Here is a 12,864-nt window from a genome sequence, read left to right as displayed (position 1 = left end):
GGGAGAAAACCCCCCCCCCCCCCCCTTTTTTTTTGAGTAGAAGCAGATTACAGAAGTGAGTATTCGTTAGAATCCGGATATCTTGTTATTTTGAGTGTGGCCTTCACTTGTGCTGACAATAACAAAAATATATATTTTTTCTTTTCACAGAAATCAGAGATTACTGTTCTTCCCATTCTACACCTGATGATCCCTGTTGACGCAGATATGTACATCACATCTTTGTCCAGCCAGCGGGGATGTCCTATGAATTCAGACAGCAGTGTCATGTGATTAATCAGTCACAAAAGTAAGGTCATTATGAATTGTGCTTTCTGCTCAACACTCTTGCTCACCTTTATAAACTCATTTACAGAGCAAATGGAAAATATTGTCTGAATTCCTGGGTTCCCTTCAAATCACAGATTTTGAAAATATATGTTTTTTTTTAAGATTTGAAAAATAGTTTGTTATAATATGTCAAAAAATGAATTCATGTTGTACATTAGAAGTGCAGATCACAAGTCACAATCCAAGAATCCAAATTTGTAAATTGTAAATGATGAAACCGAAACCACAATATAATTATTACTATAATGACAATGGGCATGTTTCAGCAGGCCAAGAGAAATTATGTTTATTATCAGAAAAGTTAAAGTGTGCCATATAGTGGCTTTTCCCGTCAATGAGATGTAATGGCTATATAATGTTTCATTTTGCTAATAAATTTCTCAAGATAACAATTTCTAAATCCAGTCTGCACTAAATCTCTGTTTTTTAACGTTTTTTGATAAATAACAAGCAAAAACACCTGTTTTATGTGTTACACATATACACTTGAACCTTTTTTGTATTGTTCCTTTTTATATTGTATGTGAAGTCAATGAGATGTAATGGCTATATAATGTTTCATTTTGCTAATAAATTTCTCAAGATAACAATTTCTAAATCCAGTCTGCACTAAATCTCTGTTTTTTAACGTTTTTTGATAAATAACAAGCAAAAACACCTGTTTTATGTGTTACACATACACACATATACACTTGAACCTTTTTTGTATTGTTCCTTTTTATATTGTATGTGACACCAACGAATACTTCATCCTTTCTGATATACTTCAGAGTATTTATACTATTCTTCATAAAATATTCATATTGCTATTGTAAGTACTTAATCAAAATTTCAGGGGATTTCCACTTTCAGTTTATGAAGGTGTTGTCTGCCAGAGCAGAGTCATTGTGAGGTATTCAAGGGTCTTTATACAGGATCAAATATGTTTTTGAGTTGCATCTAAAAGCAAAGAACAATGTGGTAATGTTTCGCTTTCATTAGGCTGCAAAACTTACTTTCACTATTAGACGAGCCACTGGCACAGCTCACCTCAAAGCATCGGCCACACTTTACCTCACAGCTGCCATTTTGGACTAAATAATTGACATTTATAAATTAAATTCTCTTTTCAGCTGCTTCATCGCATGCCATTTATGCTTGTTACAATAACTGCACACTCAGTAGACAGTTGTTATGCAAATATTGTATTCGGCTGTGTCTTGGTGTCTTCCTACCTCCATACACTCTAAAAAATGCTGGGTTAAAAAGGGACAAACCCAGATATTGGGTTGTTTTGACCCAGCGCTGGGTTAAATTAAACCCAGCATTTTTTTAGAGTGTATACTGCTTGCAAAATCAATGTTTTTACATTTTTCAGATGTATGTCAAAATATACATTTAGTTTTAGAAGAGTAGAACACATTGTGCTCAGTATATGGAAGCATTTCATTTATGGTAGTATACTAGTGGTAGGGGTTGGGATCTGTTAATGGCATGTATATATATATAATCTCTTCCATATTATTTCCTAGTAACAAAGGAGAAGTGAGATGGAGATGTGGTCTCTTGATTTGTCCATGCACAGCACATTAGCAACCTTAGTTTTCTTCTGGAAAAATTACATGTGAAACTGTCCTCACCTGACCTGGGTAAAACTGGTTGTCCTTAAACACATTGTAGTATTAAACAGGCAAATGGAGTCCACTGAGGGGACTTTTTTTTATCCAGGAACAAAAGCACAGATAATTGGCTTTGGTGTGGCAAGGAGGAAATGAAGCATTGAAATGAGCTTGTCTCACGGCTGCTGTCCAGTCATGGTTCCATTTGAGGAGGTACTGTTTCAGGTGAGAAAAGCTTTACAGGTCAGCCCTATCCTACTGCACGAGCTTCTCAGAGAGCTGCATGAGGCCAACGTCTTCTCTACCCAGTATTACCAGTCTCTCTACAAGGATGGGGAAATTGGAGAGCAGCGTTTATGTGAAGTCTTTTGTAACGATGGAGAAGATCTGGCCAGAAGACTCTCTTTGCCTATCTGGCAAAACTGGGACATCTGCCAAAGCATCTTGGATTTGGCACTCTCCAAAGAGGAAGATTTGGTTCCTTCTGGTGAGTTAAATATTTAATTTACACGTTCTTTGTCTACTCACTGAATATGTATAATATTTTAGTTTTTAGTGGCATTTATCGTTCTGTCAATCTGTGGATGCTTTTCAGTCCACAATATTTTCTTTATAGTGGAAAAAGGTTCTTTAGACTGTTAAAATGTTCTTAACACTAAGAAAAATAGTTTTAAGAACTGTTCACTAAAAGGTTCTTTGCAGAACCAATAGTTCTTCAATGGCATCGCTGCAAAAAGCCACTTTTGGAAACTTAATTTTTGGCAAGGAGGAAAGAGACTCATTTCATTATATTTATATGTTAAGTATCAAATAAAATTAGAGGATCACTTTTATAAGTTGGCCATAGAGTGAATAAATAATAATAATAATAAAAAAGTGGTTAAGTGACAATGTAAGTCAATGCTGCGTTATTGAGAAATACATGAACATTTAGCTTTTCAAACAACAATATGAGCATAAATTAGTTGTTTGTATTAACACAAATATATTACTAATGCATTTTAGAGTCTTATATTGCTGCACATTACTCACAGCTCATCTTGAAGTGTTTGACACAGTTTGCCCCACAGCTGCCATTTTGGGCAAAAGCTTAATTTAATAATTAATGGCCAATATTAAGACAAAAATGACAGGTGTTTATAAATGAAGAATTTGCCATCATTCGCTCCAAAAAAAAAAAAAAAAAAAACATACCTAAAAGTAGAGCACAATGGTCGGCGCCGATGGCCTTGTGTTTAGCGTGCTGTCATATAGCGCAACTTCGTTCGTGGCGACCCGAGTTCGAATCCCCTCTCGTGGTCCTTTGCTGATCCCGCTCCCCTCTCTCTCCACTCAATGCTTTCCTGTCTGCTCGCTACTGTCCTGTCCCAATGAAGGCATAAAAAAGCCCAAAAATATAACTTAAAAAAAGAGCACAATGTACTGTATTAATATGAAAGAATTTTCCATTTAGTTTTTCCTGTATTTTGAATTGTGCACTGCATTGTGTTGTGTTTTAGCATTAACAGAAATGTTCATGTGTATAATGTGTATGTTTCATGTGCATTACATTATGAAGTGTAAATGTGGTCATCGTCTGCCATTTAGAATTTACTTTAAACTAAAAAAGTTTTTAGTATTAAAATGCAGATCACTTTCTCATGCGCATTTCTCAGTCACAGACAGCTGCACAGTATTCACAATGTTCATTCTCACAGACAGTTATCACAGACAATTGTTTCATTGAATAAGGGGTGACACATCTTACCCCAGTCTCAGCACAGATTCCCAACTTCAGTGCCAGTTCTGCCAAAGTAAAGACTAGATAAAATGCATCAAATGTCTTACAGTATGAGAACTTGAGGATAAAAATGCTTGATTTGAATAATAATTCAGTTAAAGGAATAGTTCAACCAAAAATGAAAATTTGCTAAAATGTACTCATTCTTAGGCCATCCTAGATGTAGATGGGTTTGCTTCTTAATCGGAACAGATTTAGTGTTTAGCAATTCATCAATTGCTCATCAATGGATCCTCTGCAGGGAATGGGTGCCGTCAGATCAATGGATCAAATAACTGATAAAAACATCACAATAATCCACAAGTAATCCATGTGACTTATAGTCCATCAATGAATGCCCTGTGAAGTAAAAAGCTGTGTTTGTAAGAAACCGATTCATCAAGGCGTTTAACTTTAAACCGTCGCTTTTGTCCATAATACCAGTCCAGAATCCATAATAACGCTTTCTCCAGTGAAAGGTTCCTCCTTTAGTCCTCTCACATCAAAATCCACCTTCATATTTGTTAAGGACTTTTTTTTACTTTTATCACATGTAAACTGTGCTTAATCTGTGCACATTTCTCTCCTGATTCAGATGAGATGGCTTTTTCGCTGGAGAGGCAATGTTATGGATAGAGGTCTCATATTTTAGCCTGTAGCAATGTTTGTTAGTTAAAAACATCTTAATGATGGATTTGCATATTAAAGACAGGCAGCTTTTGGCTTCATTTAGGTGAACTCATTTAACCCTTTGCACAAAGAATGACATCAATACAATAGCAGTGCAAAAAGAGGGTGTGAAATAACAGCATACTAGGCAAATATACATGTAAATACTGTCCACATTTACTTTACATGCTTAATATTGCTATGTGTTGCAGCTCACAAACCACAAGTCCGTAACACTGCCTGACAGGGTGCACCTGTAATTAGATCTCTCACGACACTAGTGTTGCTTTCTAATCATGCTGTGTGGTATAGTCTCTGAAGGGTTTTTTTCTTCTTCCGTGGGGATTGCTGCACTCTAAAAAATGCTGGGTTGTTGCAACCCAACTTTGGGTCAAATATGGACTAACCCAACTTTTGGGTTAACAATTTAATGTAAAAATTTAACCCAACAGCTGGGTTAGTCCATATTTGACCCAAAGTAGGGTTGAAACAACCCAGCATTTTTTAGAGTGTGATCAAAATGCAAGAGGACACTGAACGATGTCAGGGTGAAACCCAAAAGGTGCCACTAAAACTTCTAATGGTAGACGCCCTTCCTCTGTATAACAAATGACTTGACTGTGAGATATTGTGGTAAATTAGGGTAAATGTGATGTTACCAGCAAGCCAGGCCGGTTGGCAAGATGGTTTATGGCATGGGCATTGTTAATACAAAACTCAAAGTAAACAAAGTACTTGTCATACCAGTCTGTATAACAAATGACTTGACTGTGAGATATTGTGGTAAATTAGGGTAAATGTGATGTTACCAGCAAGCCAGGCCGGTTGGCAAGACGGTTTATGGCATGGGCATTGTTAATACAAAACTCAAAGTAAACAAAGTACTTGTCATACCAGTTTGTTATACTTGCACAATATTTTTGTTTCATTTTAGAAGGAGGCGGGGTGGCATCAGATGTTTGGAATTTTTTTGTATTGTCTTGCTTTTTTCTTCTTCTTTTCTTTTTTTGGAGCTGGGAACTTGTGTAAATTACTTATTTTAGGATTTGCAGAGAGTTTTTTTTTTTCTTTCTGGCTGGTTGGTTTTGGAAAGTCAAATAATAATTGACATTATGAAAGCATAAATGTGTATATTAGCAAGACGGTTTATGGCATGGGCATTGTTAATACAAAACTCAAAGTAAACAAAGTACTTGTCATACCAGTTTGTTATACTTGCACAATATTTTTGTTTCATTTTAGAAGGAGGCGGGGTGGCATCAGATGTTTGGAATTTTTTTGTATTGTCTTGCTTTTTTCTTCTTCTTTTCTTTTTTTGGAGCTGGGAACTTGTGTAAATTACTTATTTTAGGATTTGCAGAGAGTTTTTTTTTTTTTCTTTCTGGCTGGTTGGTTTTGGAAAGTCAAATAATAATTGACATTATGAAAGCATACATGTGTATATTATATAAAACTGGCACAATAGAAAATGGGAAATACCTGCCACTCCTAGTGCATTTCCGCATAGGAGTTCCAAGCTCCTAAATAAAATTAGGGTCAACATGAATTATTATTTTTTTTTGTCAGCTTTGTAAGCGTTCCTTAGTGTTAGATTATATAATATATCAACCTGTTGTAGCATTGAAGATCTATTTGTTACTGTAAAATGTAGGCTACTGACATTAACTCTTGGTAAAATAGAAGGTCATGATGACTCAATCACATGGCAATTCAGTAAACATGAACATTTTTTTATTTCTTAAAACATTTTTCTTTACAATAATTTACTGTAATAAAAAAAAAACATGAATAAAATAATTAAAAACACTTTATATTAGCCGGCAGCATTTGAATAAGACTAGAGCTGGTACAGAAAAAAAAGATAATAATAAAAATAAATAATTATAATAATATATGTACTGTGTCAGTGTGTCAGTTCATTATGTCCATCATCTCAGAAATATGCAAAATTATCCACACGACGCAGAATGCATGTCCTTTGTGAGAGCACAGATTTTGCTAAACGACCGAGGCTGGTAGAGTTTGGTTTTTGCAGAGCCAAACCAACTCTCTTCACATACTGAAAGTAAAAGCAAGCCGTGAGGTGTAGCTAGTTTTGGTGTTTGCCAGACAATGCCTGAGCCTGCGTAATCTGAGGACACGTCGAGCGCTTAGTACAGTAGACAGCTTTTTTTGCTTCACAACTTTAATGTAATGGATTCGTAATTTTTCAGTAAACATGGAATATCTCTGTGAAACAGGTAATGTACAAAGATATTTGAATTTATTAGACCGTTTTATAGTTGTAATGCGTTTTGCGTCATAATCCAATTGATTTTACTTTGATGGTGCATAAAACCAGGCATTTATATAAAACGTCCAAAAGAACATTATAATTGGAATAGTCTGATAATTGTTTCTATATCAAAAACGGGGGTTTTCCCCTCGCGTTATTTTATATATTTTTTCCCCTCACAGCAAGGGAGCGCGCGCTTCACAGCATGTTGTGCGTCCACGCTATAAGCGGTTACTAACAACACTATTAGTTTTCCCTGTGGCACATTTATGTCTCGAATAAAAAATAATGTAATGTAATGTGTCACTATGTTACAGCAGATGCTGAATGGCAAGATATCGTCTCAGACTTAATGTCTGAACTCTTACCTGGTGAGTAATAGATGCACAGTAGCCTACTTTGTAAACAAATGAAAATGGCTGTATTTGCCAAAATGAAAGATTTACCTTTTGTTACTGTTTTTCACAGATAATGTCATCTTAAAATATCTCGAGTCACCGGAGTCTATTGAAGATGATTTCGGTCAGTTTCACTTATTGCCCCATTTATTGCATAACAGTGTGTTAATGTCATGAAGGCTATAAACAATTTCCTTGTGTCTTGGCAGATCCCACCGTCCTTGATAACTTTCCAGGTAAGACTGTAAAATAATATATAATAATATTATTAATAATAAATATTGAATAGAATCATACTTGAATCCCATGACATTAAAATTTTTGAAGGTGAAGGGGAACCAGTGACTGTTTGATAATGCATTTGCATATCACACTGTTTTTTTTTGTTTTTTTATTTAAGTATATGGAATTAAATATAGTAAGTCTTTCATGTCTGCTTTGCAAACACCAGGTGACACAGACATAACCTGCACGCCAGTACCAGAAAATACTACTTTCCTAGATGGAGTGCCACCCAAAAAGCCCAAAAGTAATGCTATTTTCTCTTAGATGTTCTCTAATAAAAGATCTGCATTGAATTCAGTAAGTGAGAGGTGTGTTTTCTATCTGTCAATAGTTGTACACAAACGCCGCAGAAAACGCAGCAATTCAACTGGTAATAGAAAAGGTAACAGAACTGTCTACTTATTTAAAAAAGGAAGGAAGCATATATTTGTGATAACTGAGTATCTCAGTCTAATAAACCACAAGTAAAATGAAACATTGCTAACTGAAAGCCTAATGTATTGCAGCAACAGTGTGCCCTGAAAGTCCCTCAAACAGATGTACGCCCACCATTACCCCTGAGAGTAGTTTCAGTCTCAGCTCAAACCCATTCCAGCATGTATTACGTATTCCCTTCAGCCCCCCTCTTCTGCCCCCTAGTGGTGAGTAGCTGTTTGCATACTGTATTTGCATTTCAAGGAACTATGCCTTGGCTTGACCTTTGACTATGAGTCTTTGAATATCTCAGGAGGTTCACCACTACAAATCATCCAGACAATCGGCCCTTATACGCCGCCTCTATTCGGCACTGTGGTTCCAACAGGGCCTACATACGTGATTGGTGAGTCTACTGTAAAAGTATCATTAAACAGCTGCATGTGCCTGCATGCTCTTTTAATGTTGTGCACTGTATCTCTAATTTCACATTCAATATCTGCAGTGTCGCCCCAGTGTGTGAGTCCAGGCACTCAGATAATTCCTCTTTCACCTGGTAAGTGAAAAAAAGATGGTCTCATAAATAGTTATTCTTTTAGGGTTAGCAGTATTGTGGTGTGTGTTAACTGAAATCTTCCTCTTCCAGCCATTGGCACAGTTGCCCCGCCAGAACTCACTGGTTCTGTACTTCCTGTTGGCTCATCCTCAGACAGCGCATGCCAGGGTTCGCCAACAGTAGACACACTCTCCCCTACAAAAGGTGAGCTCGGGGTTTGATGACAGAAAATATGTGTCTGTGGTAGGTTAACCAAATGTATATATCTATTAAAGATACAAGGTCTGCAAACTATAGAATCTGTTCAAAAACAAACAAACAACAAAAAAATAGCAGTGCCTCTATTATTAAAGTATGTTATTTGGCAGCACTAGCTAGAGTCATCAGACGGAATAGTAAAAATAATGGCAGATTTATACAGAGCCCCAAAGGAGACAAAAATATGAGATGGGAGAAATTATATTTAGGATAAATTCTGTTTATATGTCGATGCTTTTGTGAGTAAAAACTATATTTCAGTGCTTTTGTGAGCGAACACTAAGTTTCTCGGGGGAAATGCAAAAGGTTTACGAGCGAACAATACAAAAACATTGAAATATAATTTGCCATATAATTTTTCCTTCTATCTCTCTCTTTTTTTAACCATCAGAATGTCCATAGATATGCACTTTTGGGGCAAATTATTCTATAAATGAATTATTTCTGAAACGGAAAAAGAAAAGAAAATACACATATCACCATATAATCATCCTTACAAAGGATTACACACATCCAAACAGGATTGTGCAATTATTTTGCTTTGAACACTTTTAGAGTAGAGGTTGTTAAAAATTGTTTTTTTAATGGCCAATGTGGGCATCTAGAAAGAAAGCAGGTCAATATAATGATAGATGTGGTCCCCTTATAATGTTATCAAGATTTTGACATCAAAAAACATAATTTAGAAGTAATAAGCTATTTTCTGTTCTGTTTTTAACCTCCTCATCAAAACGCTCTGTTTGAATAGGTGTGGCGGATTCAGAAGTGAACGCCCGCTGATATGATTGGCTAACACACATATCACCATATAATCATCCTTACAAAGGATTACACACATCCAAACAGGATTGTGCAATTATTTTGCTTTGAACACTTTTAGAGTAGAGGTTGTTAAAAATTGTTTTTTTAATGGCCAATGTGGGCATCTAGAAAGAAAGCAGGTCAATATAATGATAGATGTGGTCCCCTTATAATGTTATCAAGATTTTTACATCAAAAAACATAATTTAGAAGTAATAAGCTATTTTCTGTTCTGTTTTTAACCTCCTCATCAAAACGCTCTGTTTGAATAGGTGTGGCGGATTCAGAAGTGAACGCCCGCTGATATGATTGGCTAACGGTTGTGTATGTTTGTCAGCCTACATCCTTCACAGATGGACGCTGCTCTGATTTAGGACAAAACGCATTAATACTCATATCAAACGATCTGTGATAACAGACAAAGCAATAGTGATCACATAAGAAAAACAGTTACTCACACTTGTGTGGTGCGACATTACTGTCGGATCCAACATAGTCGGCACAGAATCGTCTTTTAGTTTCAATCTTTCTGAAAATCCTGCGTCAAATTGTGCCTTGTTTGTAAATGAATCCGCAGTAAAATGAAGTGAACAAAGTGCCAAGTTCTTACTGGCACGGTCTGGATCTTCATTAAAAATAAAGTTCATCACTCTTTCCTAACATTGGGATCAAAATGAAGGCAAAGCAAAGACTGTTTTTGCACGACTTGGCACTGCACAGCATCTTGTTGTCTTTGGAGCCATCTTTATCGTTTGATTTCTGTGTAGACCTGCGTTTTCCTCTCTTGTTATTTACACTACATAAGCGTGAATCGGTACAGAATCGTCTTTTAGTTTCAATCTTTCTGAAAATCCTGCGTCAAATTGTGCCTTGTTTGTAAATGAATCCGCAGTAAAATGAAGTGAACAAAGTGCCAAGTTCTTACTGGCACGGTCTGGATCTTCATTAAAAATAAAGTTCATCACTCTTTCCTAACATTGGGATCAAAATGAAGGCAAAGCAAAGACTGTTTTTGCACGACTTGGCACTGCACAGCATCTTGTTGTCTTTGGAGCCATCTTTATCGTTTGGTTTCTGTGTAGACCTGCGTTTTCCTCTCTTGTTATTTACACTACATAAGCGTGAATCGGTGGGCGGGGTTGTAGAAGGAAGGCAATGCAAACACTGTTTTTCCACAACTACAACGCTACACTGTCTTGCTGTCTTCGGAACATCTTTATCGTTTGGTTTCTGTATAGACCTGTGCTTGCCACTCTTGTCATTTACCTAGGCTACTACGTGCACAAATCGGTGGGCGGGGCTAAACAGGCAGTGATGCAGAAGCAGGCATTGATCTTCTTCTGCACTATTACATCATAGAGTACAACATTCCACGAGCTGACGTTTTGCCAGACACGCTTCAATATAAGCTGTTTTTAGACTAATGAAAAAGCAGGGCTTAAAAAAAAAAAAAATTCAATCGGTTCACTCAGAGCAGAATCTGTACTTTAACGTTTCTGTTCCTGTTTTATTACCGTTCCGAAACCAGTTTGAGTAGAAAAATACCGGTTAATATGTTTTTTTTTTTTACTTTTTCTTTGCTTATAATAGTATAATAATATTTATTCGTTTTATTTGTTATTTGTTTATCTGGTAAGCTATTATTATTATTATTATTATTATAGGCAAATAAAAAGTTTAAAAAAAATTGTATTAACTGGTAGTTTTTCACTCAAACTGGTTTCAAGTGGTAATAATACAGAGGGAACTCATAAAGAGAAATGTTAAAATACCAATTCTGCTTGAAGCGATTTAATTATTTATTTTTATATTTATTTTATTTATTTTTAAGCCCTGCTCTTAGCAACTATTGCTAAATTCTTTGTTCAAATTTCAAGAGGCGGTTGCTTTGGAAAGGTCTAAATATTTTATTTAGTGTTTGTTTTCTACTATTAACTCTGTATTAAATCCTTCCACTGTTATTGGTCTTGGTCATGGCCCAGAGTTGTGTGAAAAGATTTGCAGCTTCTTCATTAAAAAAAAACAGTTGTATTACATTTCAGATTATAGTGAATCCACTTTTTAAGCCCTGCTCTTAGCAACTATTGCTAAATTCTTTGTTCAAATTTCAAGAGGCGGTTGCTTTGGAAAGGTCTAAATATTTTATTTAGTGTTTGTTTTCTACTATTAACTCTGTTTTAAATCCTTCCACTGTTATTGGTCTTGGTCATGGCCCAGAGTTGTGTGAAAAGATTTGCAGCTTCTTCATTAAAAAAAAAACAGTTGTATTACATTTCAGATTATAGTGAATCCATCTCAGAAGGTCTGGTATTTACCTTTGAGTCCAGCTAAATTTTCACATTTTTATCCTATCTTGCATTCAGAGTTGCTGGATATTGTCTCCAGTTTAAGATCTTTGCTCTCTTGATGTTATTTCAGCTATGTTACTTAAGGAAGTGTCTGACTCTGCACCTAATATTGTCTCTGTTATCAATAGTTATCTACAAACAAGTTCTGTTCCATCTTGCTTTAAACACATGGTGGTTCATCCGATGCTTTAAAAAGCAAATCTGGATCCATCTGACCTTTAACAACTATAGACCCATTTCATAATTGCCATTTTTATCAAAAGTATTGGAGAAGTCCATTTTAAATCAGTCACTCGTCGATTTTATTTGCCTTATACATGCTCCCTCTCCACTGCATTTAGGAATCTCACAAAGATTGCATATCACATTTATGCAGATCACACCCAAATTATACATGCTGATAAAACCTGGGTCAAAGCCCTTATCTGATTTGCTAGCTTGTGTAAATGACATCAAAAGTTGGGTGGGTAATAATTTTCTTCAGTGAAATGAAAATAAGACTGAAGTCTTTTTTTTTTTGGCTCCCCTCATTTGTTAGATAGCCTGACCTCTAGTTTAGGACCACTTCAAGCAAATATCCGCGCTCATGTTAAGAACTTGGGTGTCATTCTTGATTCGGAGTTAAAATTCAACAAGCAAATAAACTCTGTATAGAGATAGTTTTTAGAGCCAGCTTAGGGGAAACTTTAAACTTTCTTATCTTTTACTGATCTAGATAGTCATTCATGCCTTCATTTCGACGTGGCTTGATTATTATAATGCTCTATGCTGGTGTCAACCAGTTTTTCCTCTCATGCTTGCAACTGGTTCAAAATGCTGCAGCTCATTTTTTTTATGGCGTTCGAAAAAGAGTGAGCATATCACCCCTATTTTAGCACATTTACATTTAAATTTAGAACTGATTACAAGGTTTTAACTTTTGTATTTAAAGCCCTGCGCGGTCTGGCTCCAGCTTACATTTCAAGTCAAGTCAAGTCAAGTCACCTTTATTTATATAGCGCTTTTAACAATACAGATTGTGACAAAGCAACTGAACAGCATTAATTAGGAAAATAGTGTCCATAATGCAAAATGACAATAGTAAACACTCATTTTTCAGTTAAAGACAGTTCATCATTGAATTCAGTGATGTCAACATCCAGCTCAGTTCAGTTTAAATAATATCTTTGCAAT

General features: G+C 35.8%; 1 protein-coding gene and 1 pseudogene across 5 annotated transcripts in view; both read left to right on the top strand.

Moving 5' to 3' along the window:
- The window catches only part of LOC107567960 (cytosolic Fe-S cluster assembly factor nubp1-like), a 31,409-nt pseudogene extending 30,617 nt beyond the window's left edge, over positions 1-792 (top strand).
- An 897-nt stretch (positions 793-1,689) lies between these two features.
- Positions 1,690-12,864, top strand: part of ciita (class II, major histocompatibility complex, transactivator) — a 19,280-nt gene continuing 8,105 nt past the window's right edge. Inside the window, exons 1-10 of one of the 5 annotated variants that reach the window (XM_016253745.1) lie at positions 1,690-2,415; positions 6,952-7,002; positions 7,100-7,153; positions 7,239-7,265; positions 7,481-7,558; positions 7,646-7,696; positions 7,821-7,955; positions 8,042-8,134; positions 8,234-8,284; positions 8,375-8,488. In XM_016253745.1, coding sequence (XP_016109231.1) covers positions 2,094-2,415; positions 6,952-7,002; positions 7,100-7,153; positions 7,239-7,265; positions 7,481-7,558; positions 7,646-7,696; positions 7,821-7,955; positions 8,042-8,134; positions 8,234-8,284; positions 8,375-8,488 — 976 coding nt within the window. In that variant the 5' untranslated portion in view covers positions 1,690-2,093. Of the gene's footprint in view, positions 2,416-6,205; positions 6,597-6,948; positions 7,003-7,099; positions 7,154-7,238; positions 7,266-7,480; positions 7,559-7,645; positions 7,697-7,820; positions 7,956-8,041; positions 8,135-8,233; positions 8,285-8,374; positions 8,489-12,864 lie in introns of those variants that run through there. The other 4 variants (XM_016253753.1, XM_016253736.1, XM_016253770.1 and 1 more) reach the window with 4 other exon arrangements.

The sequence above is a fragment of the Sinocyclocheilus grahami genome, unplaced genomic scaffold (genome assembly GCF_001515645.1).
Source record: "Sinocyclocheilus grahami isolate Dianchi unplaced genomic scaffold, SAMN03320097.WGS_v1.1 scaffold27.1, whole genome shotgun sequence".
Classification (NCBI taxonomy): domain Eukaryota; kingdom Metazoa; phylum Chordata; class Actinopteri; order Cypriniformes; family Cyprinidae; genus Sinocyclocheilus; species Sinocyclocheilus grahami.
The sequence above is the reverse complement of the archived record's forward strand: the minus strand, read 5'-3'. Positions and strand labels throughout refer to the sequence as shown.